Source organism: Fusarium oxysporum, chromosome 5 (assembly GCF_000149955.1).
Source record: "Fusarium oxysporum f. sp. lycopersici 4287 chromosome 5, whole genome shotgun sequence".
Taxonomy (NCBI): domain Eukaryota; kingdom Fungi; phylum Ascomycota; class Sordariomycetes; order Hypocreales; family Nectriaceae; genus Fusarium; species Fusarium oxysporum.
In genome coordinates this window covers 1,117,163-1,135,307 of record NC_030990.1, presented here as the reverse complement: position 1 = coordinate 1,135,307, position 18,145 = coordinate 1,117,163, and the positions used below count along the sequence as shown (strand labels likewise).

The window sequence follows — 18,145 nt, the reverse complement described above, 5'->3', positions numbered from 1 at the left end:
GGCTTATCGAGGAGCCTGGGGCTGAGCAAGAAGTCGATATCAGCCGGGCGGTAAGAAGTGGAGAGAGGTATCTAACGGCTCTACGGCGGACCATAAAGCTCATGGTATCAACTGTGGAGTCCTTTTCAGCTTGACTATAGAAGAACGGACAGAGCCCAGAACATAGCTCACAGAATAAGAGACTCTCCTATAAGTTCTTCCATAGTCAAGCTCGTGAATTAGCGATATCGGCGCATACATAAATTACAAGGATAAGCTTCGTCTCATCCTATCGCATGTCTTACTTTACCGACTTCTAACATTTAGGCATTAGTAAAGTACCATAAGCTCTGTTTAAGCTATTTTCTCCATTTGGTTAGAATATTCGAAGCTCGTAAGACGGTTCGGTTTGAGCCGAGTCAGATGGGCTGCAAGACGCCCGACTTGACTGAAGGTCAAGATGATGGCACCACGGATACCATTTTAGTTAGCACCAACACAGCCGAGGCGGTTTTGTAAGTGAGTCTCGATAGGTATAAAGGGCAAACATCGCGCCCAAATTCATACGATATTTTGGTCCTCAATCACCACAATTCCACTGCAATGTCTCCTAAAGATCTTTTTACCAAATATTTCCCAAGACGGAAGAAGCAAAGAGACACTGAAAAGTCAAAGCCAACACCTGACGAACCTATACCAAGACGCGCCTATACAGCTCCAGTACATATACAGAAAACACCTACAAACAAGGCAAGCTCTGCTGGGCCTCCATGGGGAAGATACCATGTCCCAGCTACCACTGATGGTGGAAACTATCCCGTTGGAAACATGTATGGAGGAGTCTCGGATGACACAGCTGGCAACAGTCACGGTCATGGGCACAGGGATAGAGGGAATTGGGGATGGGGAGGAGTAGAAGATGGTTCAGGCAGTGGCGGTCATGGCTATGGAGGCCATGGAGATCATGGAGGCAGCAGTAGTGGAGGAGGATGTAGTAATTCGGGCGGAGGAAGCGGAGGAGGAGATAGTGGTGGAAGCAGCGGCGGTGGTGGTGATGGTGGAGGAGGCGGAGGCGGTGGTGGAGGAGGTGATTAGGCTGCCTACTCCGTATTTCTTTGTGATTTTTTATAGCGTTTGTGAGAGCATGGAGTATTGGCTGTTGGTTGTTAGCATCATGGAGCGTTGGTATAGAATTTAAATGAAGAGTGGATCGATCCAGTAATCTTGACATTCGACCAACAATGCATTGACCTCACATGAGAGATCTCGTTCTCAGCACAATTCCCTCTTCTTATATGTCAATCGTTCTCCTTATTCCTCGATTACTCGTAACCATGCGATTCCCAATCTTCACGTCCATAGTCTTCACTCTCACAACTCACTCAGCTACCGCTTACAAGCCATGGAACGGCACAATCCCCGAGTCCGTTAACGAAGAATGTCGCCAAGCTCTCTCAACAGACATTGACTGCCCTTTCGTCCTCGGTCGAGATTCGGTAGAAAGCGGACTTTATTTGAAGGACCCAGCACTAGCAGCATCATACTGCTCATCGTCATGCCGCTCTTCTCTTCGGCAATATTTTTTGGATTTTTCGAGAGCTTGTTACAAAGAAGACCTTTTGGAAGGGCTTCTAGGGCTAGACGCAACAGTAGATTACGCCCTGTCCCTTTTCGGGACACAGGAGTATCTTTGTGTTGCCGACGAGTCAGTGGCCGCTTGTCTCGATAACCATGTGCTGATCAAGCTGACTTTCTTGCAGGGGCGGGCTTGGTCTTGAAGCATTTTACAAAAAGGAACGGGACTTTTGCTCGGAATGCGGACTCAAGCTGGCGGGTATAAGCGCCATGTTCGAGTTTAAGAAGCCTCTAAACATCGGCCCCAATAAGTACATGTGTCTGCAAGAGAATTGTGCAAAAGATGAAAATAGTTTCCTGTCCAAGGATGATGAAAAGGCAAAGTTGGATAAATTCTTCAAAGAATTGATATGAATTCTGGAGGTTTCTGATCTCTACGGCTCACGACTGTTACACCTCTTTTTTCTTGTTCTGTTTGAATGGATGGATGTTAAAGGTCGCCAAGTAAGGTAATCAATCTGTACTATACTTATTCCCGACTGGCTACGTCACATTCTCAAGCCCTTCACACCGTGGAAGTACCTGCTCATTCACTTTTACGTCATGGCGCAATGAAGCTTCGAACGGCCCATTTCAAGTATGAAAAAGCACAAAAGTTGTAGCATAAGTTTGAACCAGTTCATCACTGGTCGCGTCTGACCTCTGTTCTTCTCTTCATTGATGCGACCGAAAAAGCAAAGAGTTATGCAAGGTTTATTGAGGCTTCATTCGACTTATACCGAACATCCCTATACGTCATTGGCCAGTCTCCCACATTTACCGTATCAAGTAACTTTCAAGCCAAAGCGCGACGCGTCCATCTGATTTCACCATTTCAACGGCCGCAATAGCTTCCAAAGAAGATGGCATCCGTGCATGCTGGTGGTGCATCGGGCTCTGGCGCCGGCTCCGGCCATTATGACGACAACGACAACCAAAGCGTTGCCAGCGACTTGAGCACATTGGACTTCAAAATGGACTTCCCGACTGATCTCATGAAGCTCCTTGAGGCCATTAACTCCGAGGGTAGTTTTGCATTCAATACAAAATTGGATATTCCTTCTAGTTTCGACATATCTGTGAATGGCGTTGGAGCTATTCCCCTACCGCTTAGTGAAGCTCATGCTCGTCAGATTATCACACAGGCACGCCAGGCACCTTATGGTAAAGGGAGCGAGACTATTGTCGACACTGCAGTGCGAAATACATGGGAGCTGGATCCAACACAATTCACAATTGGTTGGTCGAAATGGCCCGGCCTTCTCAAACAAACGTGCAACATGGTGGCTGAGAAGATGGGAATCAATACGCCCATTCGTGCCGAGCTCTACAAAATGCTGCTCTACGAGAAAGGTGCCATGTTCAAGGCACATACTGAGTTTGTCTCCATGCTTCCATGGTTATGAAAATCAAGTAATGATGCCATTAGCACCGAAAAGATCCCAGGCATGTTTGGTACACTCGTCGTCAGTCTGCCATCACCGCACACTGGTGGCGATGTTGTTCTCAAGCACTGCGGTGAGAAGGTAAAGTACAGCTCTTCCAAGCAAGAGGCTTCCTGTGCTGCCTGGTACTCGGATGTGCATCACGAGGTCCTACCCGTCACCTCGGGCTATCGTTGGGTTCTGACCTACAACCTTGCTATTGATCAATCTTTGCCGCGTCCATCTGCTGCTCTCAAGCGATCTGAGCTCCGACCACTCCGTCATTGCATCAGACGATGGCTTGCGCGGGATCCATCATCCCGGGAAAACCCATTTGTATACCATGTACTGGACCACGAGTATACTGAAGACAATATTTCTTACCGGGCACTTAAGGGGCCAGACATAGCCAGGGTCGCGGCTCTTCGACAAGCCTGTAAAGGACTGCCTGTCACGATCTTTCTCGCATTACTTGAGAAAGAGGACAGGGGTAATGTGGAATTTGATCCTTCAGACTTGCAGTATAACTATCGCGGTGCGACGGGGGAGTACGATGATGAGGATGACGGGGAATTCCATTATCTCGACGAGGTTCTGGAGACAGATTACAGGCTCAAGACAGTTAGAGATTTACAAGGTAAAGTTGTTGCGGGGCAGATGACCATTGACGACAAGAATATCACGGACCCGTGTGCTTTCGAAGACATGTCTCCTCGTGAGGAAGATTACGAAGGGTACATGGGTAACTATGTATATATCGACCCGCCATTGAATCGCTGCCAACCTCGTTTTACTAACTTGTGATTCAGGGTCCCCAGGCAACTCAATGGTATCGCCTAGGGGTATGTATCGTTCTTTGCTCCCGTCGTTCAGTATTTCTGATTGCTCGAATAGGCTGTGGCTCTCGCTCCTCACGAGTCGCTTGTCGATTTCCTCACTCAGTCTGACTCTTCTTATCATGGCGCAACACCCCAGAGTTTTCCTCAAGCCCCAATCAACTACCTGGCCCAGCAATGTTTACAGCCAAGTGTGCAAGAACACCTGCTCACTGCAATGTTGGATCTTGTTGAGCCAGGGCTGCTTTACATGGAGAGCAGAGAAACTGAATTGGAGGACGCGTCTGTATTGCCAAATGTCGTCAATGCCGCCCTACGGCATCGAGAGTATCAGCTTGTCGATGAAATTATAGCTAAGCTGTTCAAAATCCTGCCATCGAACGTGTTTACCTCTCTTAGGCAGTGGATGATCAAGCCTGACGGGGAAGACAAGGCTATGGAGAGGTTCAGCAAGATCAAAGGAGGGTATGTTTTGGTCAACGCATGGTTTGAGATCCCTTGTTAACGTACAACAGACTCTCCGTTGCACTGACTAAGCCTTATAAACTAGGACTCAAGTTTCAAGCCATCTCTCACTTGGTTCCTCTACCTCGTGACTTGGCCGTCGATGCTCTTCCAACGCCTGCGCCCATCATGGACTGGACTCGTGAAATGTTGCACGCCTTTGTTGAAGGCGACGGCCCTAGAGATGTCACAAGACATGATGGATCCTCCATAATTTCTATGGCGCTATACTTCGACGACCCCATCCTGTTCCTGAGGGAGTGGTGAGTTCTTTCAACCCCCTAGTCGGGTCTATGATGCTGACGAACGCAAAGTGTCGTGCCCATTTTTGAGAAGAGGCTTTCAGTTCCTGCACTTGGCTTTAGGGTCTTATCTCAACTAATGAACATGAGCACCAACGGCAAACTTCCCCACCAAGAAGGAATACGGCTCTACCGAACTATGGCACGGCTTTTGATCACTTCACAGGACTTTACTTTACTGCGGGATGAAAAAGCTGTCCAAGAGGAGGCAAAGAAAAGTCGACCCTCCTGGATAACTGTACCGCCCCAAGCCAAACGTGAAATAGGGACTGCAGTCTCGTGGGAGACCTTGAAGGACTTCTTCTCCAAGCTTTGCAAAGTCAGCACAGAGTTGGATAATCTCAAGGATCAATTTTTGGTCAAAGTCACATTGCAAGCCAGCAAGCTCCCACGACCAGAGCTCTACCTGCTCTGGCTGCCTTTTCTGCGTTCAATCATTCCACTTCTTCATGAGTATTCTATACCTCTTAGCACCCCATCATGTCAGAAATTCTTCTCGGCTGTTGTCCAGGCCGTACTTGATGTTTGTCTTGGCCCACAGCCTGCTAGGCCTACAGATTGGTCACTCCCAAGCGTCCAGTGTGACTGTAGAGACTGCGAGTGGGTGAACGGTTTTCTCAATCACCCAACAGAAATGACTGGGAGATTCGCAATAAACAAAAAACGTCGTCAGCATATCCATCAACAAGTGGACAGAGCAGGCATAGGGTGCAAACACGAAACACGGCGGGATACGAACCCCAATACCTTGGTTGTGACCAAGACAACTCGACTTCAGGACGTGAAGCGGCAGGACTGGCAGAAATGGAGAGTCTGTCTTGTTGAACAGTTCAGTCGATTTAAAGGGGACGAACTCAAGACGCTGCTCGGCTCGGATTTTGAAAAGATTGAGAAACTCTGCACTGGCCAGACTGGTCAGGCAAGTTTTTCTCGCCGACCAGCCACGGGAGAAAAGCGCAGGATTGAGCATGCTGCAGAGGTTATTGACTTGACGAGTGACTAGTTAATGGTCTACGCATTGCTTTTGCTCGTGGTATAGTTGCAATGAGCCCTTGTTTCAGCCTTCCCAAGCATGTACGACTACATGGCGTGGGTAATACGAATCCCATCTGCTTTCTCATATAAGCAATGACGGCGGGAGGTGAACGTGGGATCCACGAGTGATTGATATACTATGCATTACTTCTATTTGCGTTTGGCAATGTGAGTATAAATTTTCAGTGTAACAGCTTGCCTGACTAGCTGATGGTGGCTAAACGAGCATGATCACTTGAGTAAGAAAGCATGGCATTAGGCCGATGTCCAAACTCAGCATTGTTGATAGGGACACCACATTGGACGTACAGGTATCAGAAACGCAGGATTATGCAAGTCTGGCAACCTGTTTTCAGGCTGCGGGGGTAGAAAATAAGACCCGCTATGTGAGGCAGTTAGATACAGGATAACGCCATCTGCAAACTTTTGTTTGTGTCGGATACTTTTTGGTAGTGTCACTAAGGTCGATTGTAATAGTTCAGAAGATAGATATAGCCTATCTAATGGGAAGAGTGTAAGAGGTTCCAGCGCTGGAAGTTTGTGTAAAGTTAAACAGTGATGAAAGGTAAACTTTGAGTCTGTAGTAACACCGCAATCTACAAACTTTGGTACATGCACAACATATATCAGTGACTCACGTAAATAGATAGCCCGCCTGAAAATTTTATCTGTTCGTACATATCAGCACCACCAAATCTCACATGCCACTTCTAAATTACTCAGTACTCTCAACTAGGACGGTACTCGAAAATATGACGACTCTGCAAGACCATCGCTTTCAAGACCCTGAGTTTCCTGAGCAGAACCCCTCCGGCAAGATTGTTATTCTCAACGGTTTCCCTGGTACAGGAATATTTACCATCCTCCAAAACCTCAAGAAGTTCCTCCCAGGTGGTACAACCTTTTTGCTTGACAATCACCTCCTTATCGACCCTGTTGCGGCTATCATTCCTGATCGAAGCAACCGGCATCATGAACAGGACCAAAGAGCAGTCATATGGAACTAGTATTGTTTGCTGCGGGTCAATCGTAATTGGGTCTGCCTTTTCGATGCCTTGCAGCTTATAGTGATGATGTTTTGAGAAGGCAAGTTGGCTGCCGTGACAGGCATCAACGTGAAGCCAGATATCTTTGTCTTGAAGGATCTGCGCTAGACCATGTAAATCGTCGATCTTCAAACACGTTGGATCACCTGCATATGCAACACAGACCATGATGGTATTTCCTGGACCCCTTTCTTGGTCGATGATGTGCCTTGAGGCTTCTTGATCCATATGAAACTCAGCATCAACGGTAACTGGTATGATATTCTCCTCGCCAAGTGATATCGTGGCCATGGCTGCGCGTATTGAGTGATTCTCTGCCATATCTGGTACCAACACACGGATCTTGCTCAGCAGCACTGGAATGCCTCTCGAAGCGTGACCCGGGAAACCCCTTTTCTCTCGCAGCCAAAAGCGCAACAGTATTTGAGAGACATCCCCCAGGCGTAAAGGCTCCGCCGATATCCATGGCTTTGGTGTAGGTTCCAAGTACAGGATAGCCAAGTGCCTCACGTAACCAGTGTATGACTTCCATCTCAACAAGGGTCGCTTCTGGCGGACAAGTCTCTGGGTTCGCCATGTTTTGGTTTAGAAGTGGTATCAAGAGGGCTGCCCCAAGTGCAGCAGGGCACATAGTAGCACCAGGAAATCCCAAAAAGTTTCGGGACCTCGAGTTAGTATACTTCGCAATAATAGACTTAAACTCATTGATAAGTTGTTCGTCTGTGAGGCCGGACGTTGGCATGGAGTCGACGCTGACTTGACGTGGCATGATGCTCTGGCCCTCTGGATAATCAGGGCTGTCGGTCTCAAAAAGGACGCCCTGCCTAACGACCTCGTCAAAAAAACGGTTTGGTCCTGCCCTTGCCTTTATCTCTGGTGGTTCTGGAGTGTTCATTCAAAGGTGGGGGAGAAGAGGTTGTCATGCTGGGCAAGTGAGTGGAAGACAAAGCTGATAATGAAAAGCTCGAACAGGGAGGGGGTGAGTAGTATACTGCAGTGTTTTATACATGGTCTTTGGTTCGTAGGGACAGCAGAGTGATTATTGGCTATTGCAAACAAAAGTCTCTGGTGAGACAAATAGCATCTGTACCTGGTTGAGGCTCAACTTGAAGGGACGCCATGACAACTAAGTTTGCAAAACAGCCGTCTTCAACTGCCAACTTACACAACACACACCAGACTGTGAAAGAGAGCACGAGGCACCGTGTAACTCGTGGAGGGGTCAATCACAGGTATTCATAGTTTTCTCTTTTGCTTCCATTAAAAATTAATGTGTCATAGAACCTGGGTTAACTTTGTACTAGGCTGGCGGCTCTACGCTGTCGTGATGGGTCACTGTTACAATTGACTAATTACGTATGACTAGTGATGATACAAAATGATGTATTCTGTCTTATTCTATATATAGACTAAAGATAGGAGGTAAGCGCGGAATCAATACCTAAGTAGTGATATGTGATGTACTGCTTTTGCTTGACTTAACGCCTGCAGCGCTATTGGAATACGACATATGCCTTGGCTCATGCATGACAAGTCTATGAAATCATCGCGTTCAGGGCCGTGACAAGAGTTTCGTTGGCCTTGGAAATGTGATGGGACAATGATCACCTGAGCAAACAGTGTAACGTCATGAGAGGGATAATGAGGTATCATAATGTGAGCGCTTCTGGGTATTACAAGACCTGATACTGTATCCGAAGGACAAAGAGACAAAGGTCAAAATCTAATATGGGAATAATGGCTAAGATATTGTGCAAAAGATATAAACAAGCAAGCAAACAAGAAAGTCAAGACGCCCAATGAACCCGCCCCAGGTTCAGGAAGGTAATTCAAACCTTTGATAATAAGGTGGCTGCACTTCCTGGCTAGGCAATTCTTGAGGGTACAAAACTACCGATGGTAACTTTGACTCATCAACTGTTGCCACGGGTTCTGTAGTCGACTCCTCTTGGGGCTGATTCCGACGTCGACGCCAGCACAAGAAGACGCCCACTCCGGCCGCTATGACAGCGGCAGCAATACCAGCACCGATGCCAGCTTTGGCTCCAACCGACATTCCAACCTTGTCATCCTCTTGGTCGTCCTCTTTGCTGCCCTCTTCGTTCCCCTTTGTGTCTCCCTTTTTGTCGGTGCTATCCGCTGTAGGGGTACTGGACGGTGCTTCTTGGTCATCCCAAACTCCACTCCAGGATACCTTCCAATCATTCCCGCCCTTGCTCACGGTCTTGTCTCTCTCTCCGATCGATACAACATTGGGTGTAGCCTGGATATTGGGGCCTGGGGCTTGGGCTAACCACCAGGTATCGATATCCGGGTGCCAGTTGGCCCCAACAAAGGCGTCTTGAAGAAATGCACGGCCTAAAACATACTGGTCCTTTCCATTCGAGTGGCAAGGGAAATAAGGCGTTGGTTTATCAGATAGAGGTGCCGAGAGGGTTAGATTGAGGTGCATAAAAGGGACACGAATCTTTATTGGATCAGTGTTTGAGTTGGAGATGAATGAAAAGCTTAGGGCCGAGGCAGAGTTGATAATTTCCTTATATCTGTCTGACTTCGTATCCCATATGTATAGGCCAAGATCTTTGTTGAATTTGACAGGGAGATGGGCGGCGATGCTATCGCAGGTCGACCTGGGCAGCGTAAAGTAAGGCGAGCAGCCATCAACCAAGACTTTGAGGCTACCTCCAATAGAGGAGTTTCCGTTGGCAAGTAGGCCATCTTTCGAATCGAACTCGAAAGGAGACTTGGTTCCTATAACGTCGATACCGATATCTCGAAGTGTGATCCCGTCTCTCGGACCTCCGTTCATATTGAGGACTTCTCCGATAACACGGTTCTGATCGTAGCCTCCAAACCATAAGGACCCGGATATGTCAGGTTGTACCGATCCGATATGCAGGCCGAAAGAGCTCGATCTTGTCCATTCGTGTTCCCACATCCAGCCTGGCACGAGACTTGCGTTGATGGCTGGACCATCGTCTTGGGAGAAGCTCTGGTTTATAGCCCGCCTTCCACCTAGACTTAAACAGCCAGCGAAGAACGGCGATGTCTGGCCGCCAGGATATTTGATCTTCTGAGACTCCAAAAGAGCAAGGCTCACGTTTTCCACTATAGCCCCGTTCAACCACATACGGTCCAAATGTCGAGTTGCTGGATTGCCTTTCAAGTCCAAACCAAGCATAAAGCCGCTGAGATCTGCAGGCATCTGAATACCTCCTTGCGTACCGGAAGAGTTGTCGTAGGTACCAGCTTTAGACGCGAAGCATGTGCCCTTTCTGCAATATCGATCTTGGATCAACCACGACTCCCAAGCGCTGCCAGGATATAGACCTATTGACGATTCTTCATTCCCCATCCGAATACTGACTGCACGCCAAGGACCGTCCGGTCCAAACGTATCGTCCGTCCATTTGACCTCTCTGGGGGTTACTTCGGCCGAAATGGTGGCTATCAATGCCAATGTAAGTGTTATAAGGGTTGCCAGCATAGTCAAAGGTTTGTTGAGACAGGACGAGGAACGAACAGAGGATATGAATAACCATAAAAGGGGCGTAAGAAGACTAACCGAGGTATTTAGATATGCAGAGCGCCCTATGAAAGGAGGTCGGGAGAAAAGGAAGACGTGCAAAGCGGTGGGAGCAGACCAGACTCGATGAAGAACTCAAACAAGACCCAGCTGTCCCAACTGTCCTAACCCTGATTCCTCAGTCCTGGGATGAGGAATCCCAGTTGTAGCATGATTCGGCCAATGGTGGATTCACGAGCTCAACTCAGCCCACTTGGCCTGTAAGAGCACAACCAACACGCATACAATAGATGCTTTTCCAAGGATGTAAAATAAGTCTCTACCCCTTGGAGACTCACTGCACCAACAACAAGTCTTCATGCCCTGGCAAGCCTCTCTGCGTCACCAACAATGAAGTACGCATACTGCAAACATGATCTCTGGAGCGCCCGGAAAATTCTCTCAACTCAAGGCTCTGTGCTCTCTAGAAACAGAGCGATCAGAATAATCATGATCGTTTGTTGGGCCTAGAAGGTCATGGCTATGGATTCTTAAGAGTGCGCATAGACAGAACAACGAACATGCAACAACTTCACGAACGTATATTCCCTATCCGAGAGGATATGCGATCCAAATGAGGACAAAAAAATGAAGGCGTCGTGTGTCCGTCTAGAATGAAGTACCTTACGTGATAAGTCACGCCATGTACACCAGGTACACAGAGAATATTGAGTGTTGGTTGTTAGGACGTCTTAATCCCTGAAACACCGCAAATAAAAATATCGACCGGGGCCCAAGGGCTTCATCTGATTGGCGAAACGTTTATTGTCTCTTCTCACAACTAGGCAGGTTAAGTAGGTATAACAAATCTTGCAGGGTTAATTCATATCTAAGCGCCTAGACAAAAGTGTCTTCCCAGGGTCTTTGCTAAATTAGGTGCCATGCTGCAAGCATTCATTTATTCGTTCTGTTGGTCGGCAGTTGGCTTTGGATTTCACTCAGATTCTGTTGGTTTGCTCGTATTCTCCCTTTTTCATTTTTCCCGTTTCCTTTTTAAACATTCATTATCTAGACTTCAGCTTCATTCTACTTGACAATACTGTATAATTCTATAAGGACTGGCTCCTTTCTACCACTCTCTCTACCTGGATACAGTCTCATCGCACTTAGCGTTTACTTGCTCATTCGCGCAATACAGCTTCTCAATAATTAAAATCTCCCATTGAATGCCTTGCAAGTGGCTTCTACAACTCAGCTATCGCGCCCTACGAGACAAATGGCAAAACTATTAGCTGAACTGACACCTCCATTCCCGCCAAGCTTCATGGCATCAAGGCGATATCGATGGGCAGCAGGACTCACTTTTGCCTTCTTCGTCCTCTTCGTCCTCTCAAATAACGGATTTCTTTCCGAGAAGCCATTGAAATTCCATGGCTCAATCGAGGTCGACTGGTCGCGCTTCGCTTACACGCAATATGTCACCAATAGCGATTATCTCTGTAACTCAGTCATGTTCTTCGAATCGTTGGATCGCCTTTCGAGTCGTGCCGACCGTGTGATGATGTATCCTTCTCACATGTTCGAGGCAAATAACGGTAGTTCTGTGGATACCCAATTGCTCATAAAAGCTCGCGATGAATATCGAGTCAAGCTCGTTCCCATTACAGTTCAGCACAAGGACAATAAAGATGGTAAACGAATACTCTCATTACTCCATTTCGGTATACTTCTTATTCACGAACCAGGCTAACTAGTGCCGTCTTTAGATACCTGGGCCGATTCTTACACGAAGCTCCTCGCTTTTAATCAGACTCAATACAGCCGGGTGCTTTCTATCGATTCTGATTCCACGCTCTTACAAGACATGGATGAACTATTTCTTTCGCCCCCAGCACCAGTAGCTATGCCAAGAGCCTACTGGCTGTTCCCCGAGAAGGAGATCCTCTCATCTCAGGTGATACTTATTCAACCTTCTGAAAAAGAATTTGCTCGCATTATGGCCAAGGTGGATTCTGCCTCTGAGAACGACTTCGATATGGAGATTGTGAACTACCTGTATCGCGAGAGTGCCCTTGTCCTCCCGCATCGTCCCTATGATCTGTTAACGGGTGAGTTCCGTGCAGATAATCACAAGAGGTATCTCGGCTCTGATACTGAGCCTTGGGATCCCGCCACTGTCTATAACGAAGCGAAACTCGTCCATTTTTCTGATTGGCCGCTTCCTAAGCCATGGATAGAAACGGATGAGGAGCTTCGCCTCCAGTCGCAGCCCAACTGCACGACTTTGTCAGATGGCGCTGAGGACTGCGCAGCAAGGATAATATGGAACTCTTTCTATACAGATTTCAAACGGAAGCGGAAGGTAAACATCTCTCTCGGCCGTCATTTGCTTGGCTGGAAGCTAACAAGATGTAGGAAATTTGCGGGCTGAGCGAGGTGATATTGCCCAAGGAAGAGTACGAGGAATGATCTCGCCTTTCTTGCAGATGCAGGCTATTCGGTGTTAGAGCAATGATTTATGGGACCAAGAATGGATATTAAACAAAGGAGTACATATTGATTACTATTCAGGACTAGCTTGAAGTGATTATCACCAGGCTCGTTAAGAGAAGGCGGAGATATAAATGTGATGAGATACCTGTTTTATTCTAGGCCGGCAAGAGATGACTTAGTATGAGTATGACGTTGAGGCCGAGGCAAGGCACATACGATATGATATACAATATCATTCATCTGAATAAGTAGTCATTGGCTTCCTTTGATTAATTGACCACATGATTACTATCCTTCTACACACTTACACTTGCGTTTCAATGATGTGCACGGCAATCGGGCCAATCACGGATCTTAACAGTAGACCCATAGTTACCCGTTAATTGACGTTGTGGCTGCATTACCCTATATCCGTTTGTGACCTCTTGGGTTGTCCTTCGTTGATAGAACCATTACGACAAACAAGAATGATGTGTCAAGTATCAGATAAAGTTCATATGGGAGAAGCCTTCCAAGTCAGATAAGTAGGCGACTTGGCAGTTGCGTTGGCGGCAGCTAGGACATATCCGCTGTCGTATGTTTGTCTGCTATTTTGACCTAGCTCATCCATCTATTGCTCAACCAGTAAATATCCAATCTCTTTCATAGTCCTTTAATTTACCAAGCTATGCTATTCCTGTACACGGTGGTGGTCCCTCTGGGGGTTTGTTTTCACTAATATGATCACCTTGTTTGCCAACCGCCTCATCAGACTCTTGTTTTAAGTGAGAATTGCAACGAGGACAATCACATACGACCATACCTATCAGAGAACTCGGGATCCCGTCCGCTCTCCCATAGATAAGCTGATAAGGGGCGAACTAGTAGTTGGGTCGGTGACGACCAGCGAATCCTCGCTGTTGTATGTTTTCTCTTTTGCTGTTTCTGTGAACTTTTTACTGAGGGGAAAGGTTGGGCCGTTGGAGGGATGTTCAGAAGCTATGGTGGGCTGAAATGCATATCTAAGTCATAAGTGGCTTGTAAAAAACTAAGGCAGATGTTTTGAAATGCAATATCGCTATGTTTGACGTATGCGTTGGTGGACAAATGGAGTCAAAGCGATGGTGTATGAACTCCTGTCCGAAACAATCGTAGGTCTTTTACACAACTCAGATAGTAAGCCCAATCGCTATACTGATGTAAACTTTCTGATCTTGTAACTCGATTATCCTCGTGGTCGAGAACCTCTTTGTAAAAAGTCCAACTCCTTCTTCTCCTTACCAGCAACCTTCTTCCTCTTCCTCTCAATCGCCCTATCAACCTGTCCCTTGCTCATACCCTCATATCTATTAACAAGCAACTGCTTCTTCTGCTCGCTCTTCTTCAGGTAGAACGGCGTCTTGCCCTGCGCCACAAGCTCCTTCTCCTTCTGGCGATGGTCCTTTAGCAATCTCTCCTCTTCCTGTCTTCGCATGTTGGCCTTCTTGCGAGATTCCATAGATTGGAGTTGGCGCTTTAGATTGTCCTTCTCGTAGGAGTCTTTGGTCTTCTTGATCTGGGCGCGAAGGTCGGCCATCTCCTTGTCGCGGTATTCGTCGAGGAAGGCGTATGCTTTGCTAGCTTTCTCTTCATCGACGCGGCCTACTAGGGGGTCGAAGCGAGGATCGCGATATTGGCGCCGGTTATCTGGGAGGATCTCACGGCGGCGAGATACGGGCTTTTTGGAGGTTTGTTCTTGGGGGGCGTGTTTGGAAGATCGTTTGGGCTTGGGGTCGTCCTTTGATTTGGTGGATTTCCTGGGTGCTGGCGTTTCTGTTTTTGAAGCGTCTTCATCGGTCGATTTCTTCGATTTCGATTTGCGGCCAGCAGATGGCAGTGATGCTTGTGCTTTTGCGAGAGCTCCGAATGAGACCGATGAGAGGTCTATCTTTGGCGTGTCTTGCTCAGGCTTTTCTATAATCAGCACTGTGTTTTCGAGGAGGGACCTAATGGCCTTACCTCTGATTCATCTTCCGACCCTTCTTCAGATTCTTGATCTTCCTCTCCCTCGTCATCATCATCATCATCATCATCATCATCGGATACGCCTCGAATACCCTCCTCCTCAACCTCATCATCGTCCTCACTTGAGGAACCTTGACTCTCTGGCTCTTCTACCCACTCATCCTCTCTCCTCGGTCGCACTCTTCTCTCCAGTCCAAATGACGATGAGGTTTTTCGCTTGAAAGCCATGTTGTGCTGCTGTATGTAATTAAACAAGCGCTCTTCAATGTTTGATCATAGCGGCGCTGGGAACTTTTTTATTTTCCAGCTTTGATAAGCCCCACGAAGAGGTCTTATCTTAGTGCCCCGGTAAGTGAATAACCGTATTGAACGTTCTGAGATGGTCACTGGTTAAACCCTACCTCAAGATCAAGACTTAAGAAGATCGAGTGTTATTCTTGCTACATACTAGAGTCCATAAGGTCCTGCAGTCCTGAGTAGCCTCTTATAGCACAGTAATTACAGTACATGGTCAGTCTAAAAATGCTGCCATGGTCCCTCTATTTAATGATTCGCATAAATGGACCTAGGCCCACCCCCTGCTGCCCCGCGATTTCGGCCGCTAAAGTTAAGAAAAGCCAAACGTTGGTGTCGCAAATCGCATTCTTCTTTAATTGCGCCTCTCTTCCTCCTTTCCCCATGCTGGGCACCGCTCGCCGTTTCGTGAAAACCCGCAATATTGCATTTTCTTGTACATCCCGTGCTCATAGATTCTTTGACTATAGCTTTATTTCTCCATTACCATTCAACTCCACAGCACCACACACTTTACCACTCCAGGATGCTTCTTTCCTTCTCCCAGCTGCAGCCATGACAGGATATAAAGAGCCCGTCGTGCCGAATGGGTCGTCATTCAGGCCGATGAACATACCGGGCCTCACGTTGGCGCAACCGAGACAGAGTGATGCGCTCAAGAATGCGCCCAAAGGCCCCAAGAAGAAGAGTAAAGCGGCTGCAGACGCAAAGTATGTTCAGAAGATCTATCTCATATATTCATAAGGCTTCTGGCGGCATTCCAAAGCTCCGAAGGACTTTGGAAGTGTATAGACCATCAGTTAGGATTCCGGTCTGGAATAAGACTGAATTCACCTGAGGATGCATGGAGAGCCCCCTAAACTCTATGGCATGCAGTCTTTTCGTACCATGTTACTAACTCCTCTTAGAATCCCCAAAGGCCCCAAGGCAATGATCCAGGCCCCTCCAACTCAACGCCGCTCTTCATCGCCCCACAAGATCCCAAGCAGAGCCTCTGGTGGTGTTCCTGAACCTACGCCCCAATATATGGCCCAAGCAAACCTCAGCCCCGAACGACTCCCTCAACCGCGTCGCATTCTCATTATAATGGACCTCAACGGTACTCTCCTCTATCGACCCAACAAACGCCGGCCCTTCAACTTCGTCGAGCGACCTCATGCAAAGACCTTCATGAAATACTGCCTCGACGCTTTCCATGTTGCGATTTGGTCCTCAGCCCGTCCTGAAAACGTCAACAAGATGGTTGAACAGCTCCTCACACCTGAGCAGCGTGAGCAGGTTCTTGTCGTCTGGGGTCGTGATTCTTTTGGTCTCTCGGAGGGTGATTATAACGCAAAAGTGCAGGTCTACAAACGCCTCACGACTGTATGGACTAATCCGCGGGTGAGGGCTGCTCATCCCCAGGCTCATAAGGGAGGTCTTTGGAATCAGAGCAACACTATTTTGGTTGATGACTCGTTAGAGAAGGGCCGGAGTGAACCATTCAACACGCTTACGCTTCCAGAGTTCTCCGGACTGTCTACGGAAATGCCCAATGTCTTGCCCCAGGTTCACGATTACCTGAATGAACTGGCCTACCAGGCGGATATCAGCCGCTTTGTAAGACAGTCACCTTTCAAGCTTGATCCAGTTTATGTCTTGCCAGAGGATGCAGCCTAGTCAGGTTTGACCCTGCGCCAATGTGGGAAGTATCAGGAATAAGATGAATCACAGGATATCATAGACGCTTTAGATTCATTCAGAGATACCCGAGGCCCAAGGCCTCATAAGATACAACTTCATAGCATGTTGATGATAGAACATAAATGGCCATTGCCAAAGGCGACACAAACTTCATCTCACAAAAAAAAATCCTTTCAATTGTCTATAAGTAACAGACAGCTCTTCGTTCTTTTGGGTACTACATAGGGAATTGCCAGCCGGCAGGGCCTTCATGAGGCATAAAATATCATAAACTCATTTACCCTCCCCAACCATTTAACCATAAGCCATTATCATCATCGCTCTTGTTTTCTTTTTCCTTTTTTTAATTTGTTTATTTGAAGACCTTGCCGTCAGCAAGCTTGTACTCCTTGCCGTTGACGGTGATGGGCTTCTCCCAGCCCCAGGCATCCTCGACGAACTGTCGGTGCTCGGGGTTGGTGGGGTCGAGCTTCTCGAAGTTGTAGCTCTCCCAATCGGGGGCGACATCGAAGGCGGGAACGTGCTCCTGGCCTCGGATGACGAAAGCACCCTGGATGACGGAGTCGTTGTTCTCGCCGTAGACGGCAGCACATCCGAAGATGTACTTGCGGGAACCCTCAAGACGGTTGTTGAAGCCACCGATCAGGTTGTTGGACATGAAGGTGAGGGTAAGCTCCTCGTTGTACTTGTAGTCAACCTTCCAGATGGAGTACTCCTCGAAGTTGAAGTTGTCCCAGAAGTACTTCATGGCCTCGTTGTGGTCCTTGATGTTGGAGTACTGGCGCTTCCACTCATCGAGAGGGAAAGAGGGGCGGCCGAGAGCCTCAAGAGGGTGCTTGGCCTTGGGGGCAGCAGGAGCCTCGTCAGAAGCGGGAGCAGCCTCAGCGGCGGGGGCAGCTTCCTTCTTGACCTCCTTCTTGGCCTCCTTCTTGGGCTGCTCAGGCTTCTTGGGGGGAGTGTTGGTAAGAGCGGGAGTCTCGAGGAGCTCAACCTTCTCAGCAACCTCAGCGAAGATGGGCTGAGCGCGGACAGTCTCGAACCATCGAGTGACGGCGGGGTTCTCCTCGCGCCACTGCTTGTCGAAGAAGTACTGGAAGCCACGGACAGCGATGCCAGCAGCGAAGAGGTCGGCAAGGGTGATGCGCTCGCCAACAAGGAAGGTGTTGCGGATGAGGTGCTCCTCGACCACGGAGAAAGCCTTCAAGGAAGCCTTGGAGGCATCATCGACGTTCTTCTTGTTGTAGGGAGCGTCGCCCTTGAGGGGACCGAACCAAGCGATGAGGCTGGGAAGGACCTCAGAGTTGAAGAAGGACATCCACTTCAGGATAGAAGCATAGCTATGGTTGGTTAGCACGAGAACTTCTCAAGGGGCCGTAGACATAGACATACTCCTGCTCGGTCTTAAACGAGAAGAGTGGTCTTCTCGTTCTGTGAGGTGACTATAGCG

At 48.0% G+C, this 18,145-nt stretch overlaps 9 protein-coding genes and 1 non-coding gene across 11 annotated transcripts; 7 read left to right on the top strand and 3 right to left on the bottom strand.

The window, feature by feature from the left end:
* Nucleotides 1-582: 582 nt before the first annotated feature.
* On the top strand, nt 583-1,074 carry FOXG_01500 (uncharacterized protein; the record flags this gene model as incomplete). The annotated part of the gene is made up of 1 exon (XM_018378349.1): nt 583-1,074. One exon carries the CDS (start codon nt 583-585, stop codon nt 1,072-1,074), a length of 492 nt encoding a protein of 163 aa, XP_018234255.1.
* Nucleotides 1,075-1,313: 239 nt separating this feature from the next.
* Nucleotides 1,314-1,968, top strand: FOXG_01499 (uncharacterized protein; the record flags this gene model as incomplete). Its single annotated transcript, XM_018378348.1, has 2 exons — nt 1,314-1,684; nt 1,740-1,968. 2 exons carry the CDS (start codon nt 1,314-1,316, stop codon nt 1,966-1,968), a joined length of 600 nt encoding a protein of 199 aa, XP_018234254.1.
* Nucleotides 1,969-2,162: 194 nt separating this feature from the next.
* Nucleotides 2,163-6,179, top strand: FOXG_01498 (uncharacterized protein). The gene is made up of 6 exons (XM_018378347.1): nt 2,163-2,971; nt 3,023-3,767; nt 3,827-3,859; nt 3,912-4,318; nt 4,369-4,620; nt 4,672-6,179. Exons 1-6 carry the CDS (start codon nt 2,457-2,459, stop codon nt 5,660-5,662), a joined length of 2,943 nt encoding a protein of 980 aa, XP_018234253.1. The 5' UTR covers nt 2,163-2,456; the 3' UTR covers nt 5,663-6,179.
* Nucleotides 6,180-6,376: 197 nt separating this feature from the next.
* FOXG_01497 (uncharacterized protein) lies at nt 6,377-6,701 on the top strand (the record flags this gene model as incomplete). Its single annotated transcript, XM_018378346.1, has 1 exon — nt 6,377-6,701. The coding sequence occupies exon 1, from the start codon at nt 6,396-6,398 to the stop codon at nt 6,699-6,701; it is 306 nt and encodes a 101-aa protein (XP_018234252.1). The 5' UTR covers nt 6,377-6,395.
* A 1,609-nt stretch (nt 6,702-8,310) lies between these two features.
* FOXG_01496 (uncharacterized protein) lies at nt 8,311-10,967 on the bottom strand. 2 transcript variants are annotated; one of them, XM_018378345.1, is made up of 2 exons: nt 10,306-10,967; nt 8,311-10,187 (listed from the first exon to the last, which is right to left on the bottom strand). In XM_018378345.1, the coding sequence occupies exon 2, from the start codon at nt 10,093-10,095 to the stop codon at nt 8,557-8,559; it is 1,539 nt and encodes a 512-aa protein (XP_018234251.1). In that variant the 5' UTR covers nt 10,096-10,187; nt 10,306-10,967; the 3' UTR covers nt 8,311-8,556. The 2 variants fall into 2 exon arrangements, with proteins under 2 accessions (XP_018234251.1, XP_018234250.1); XM_018378344.1 differs by having other exon boundaries at nt 8,311-10,967.
* A 158-nt stretch (nt 10,968-11,125) lies between these two features.
* On the top strand, nt 11,126-13,043 carry FOXG_01495 (uncharacterized protein). Its single transcript, XM_018378343.1, has 3 exons — nt 11,126-11,936; nt 12,012-12,607; nt 12,661-13,043. Exons 1-3 carry the CDS (start codon nt 11,522-11,524, stop codon nt 12,712-12,714), a joined length of 1,065 nt encoding a protein of 354 aa, XP_018234249.1. The 5' UTR covers nt 11,126-11,521; the 3' UTR covers nt 12,715-13,043.
* A 487-nt stretch (nt 13,044-13,530) lies between these two features.
* Nucleotides 13,531-13,646, top strand: FOXG_18111. Its single transcript, XR_001936359.1, has one exon. It is a non-coding gene; the product is annotated as a 5S ribosomal RNA (ribosomal RNA).
* Nucleotides 13,612-15,007, bottom strand: FOXG_01494 (uncharacterized protein). The gene is made up of 2 exons (XM_018378342.1): nt 14,716-15,007; nt 13,612-14,665 (listed from the first exon to the last, which is right to left on the bottom strand). Exons 1-2 carry the CDS (start codon nt 14,947-14,949, stop codon nt 13,943-13,945), a joined length of 957 nt encoding a protein of 318 aa, XP_018234248.1. The 5' UTR covers nt 14,950-15,007; the 3' UTR covers nt 13,612-13,942.
* A 326-nt stretch (nt 15,008-15,333) lies between these two features.
* On the top strand, nt 15,334-17,488 carry FOXG_01493 (uncharacterized protein). The gene is made up of 2 exons (XM_018378341.1): nt 15,334-15,725; nt 15,924-17,488. The coding sequence occupies exons 1-2, from the start codon at nt 15,400-15,402 to the stop codon at nt 16,672-16,674; spliced, it is 1,077 nt and encodes a 358-aa protein (XP_018234247.1). The 5' UTR covers nt 15,334-15,399; the 3' UTR covers nt 16,675-17,488.
* Nucleotides 17,051-18,013, bottom strand: FOXG_01492 (elongation factor 1-gamma; the record flags this gene model as incomplete). Its single annotated transcript, XM_018378340.1, has 1 exon — nt 17,051-18,013. The coding sequence occupies one exon, from the start codon at nt 18,011-18,013 to the stop codon at nt 17,051-17,053; it is 963 nt and encodes a 320-aa protein (XP_018234246.1).
* Between the last annotated feature and the right edge of the window lie 132 nt (nt 18,014-18,145).

Excerpts from the sequence above, each read along its gene's own strand:
- FOXG_01498 (XM_018378347.1), top strand. The coding sequence starts at position 2,457 with ATGGCATCCGTGCATGCTGGTGGTGCATCGGGCTCTGGCGCCGGCTCC. Across the intron at positions 3,768-3,826 it reads AAGGGTACATGGGTAACTAT|GGTCCCCAGGCAACTCAATG; the intron begins GTATATATCGAC and ends CTTGTGATTCAG. Across the intron at positions 3,860-3,911 it reads CTCAATGGTATCGCCTAGGG|GCTGTGGCTCTCGCTCCTCA; the intron begins GTATGTATCGTT and ends TTGCTCGAATAG.
- FOXG_01496 (XM_018378344.1), bottom strand. The coding sequence starts at position 10,227 with ATGCTGGCAACCCTTATAACACTTACATTGGCATTGATAGCCACCATT.
- FOXG_01495 (XM_018378343.1), top strand. The coding sequence starts at position 11,522 with ATGGCAAAACTATTAGCTGAACTGACACCTCCATTCCCGCCAAGCTTC. Across the intron at positions 11,937-12,011 it reads GCACAAGGACAATAAAGATG|ATACCTGGGCCGATTCTTAC; the intron begins GTAAACGAATAC and ends TGCCGTCTTTAG. Across the intron at positions 12,608-12,660 it reads ATTTCAAACGGAAGCGGAAG|GAAATTTGCGGGCTGAGCGA; the intron begins GTAAACATCTCT and ends AACAAGATGTAG.
- FOXG_01494 (XM_018378342.1), bottom strand. The coding sequence starts at position 14,949 with ATGGCTTTCAAGCGAAAAACCTCATCGTCATTTGGACTGGAGAGAAGA. Across the intron at positions 14,666-14,715 it reads GGTCGGAAGATGAATCAGAG|CCTGAGCAAGACACGCCAAA; the intron begins GTAAGGCCATTA and ends ATTATAGAAAAG.
- FOXG_01493 (XM_018378341.1), top strand. The coding sequence starts at position 15,400 with ATGCTGGGCACCGCTCGCCGTTTCGTGAAAACCCGCAATATTGCATTT. Across the intron at positions 15,726-15,923 it reads AAAGCGGCTGCAGACGCAAA|AATCCCCAAAGGCCCCAAGG; the intron begins GTATGTTCAGAA and ends AACTCCTCTTAG.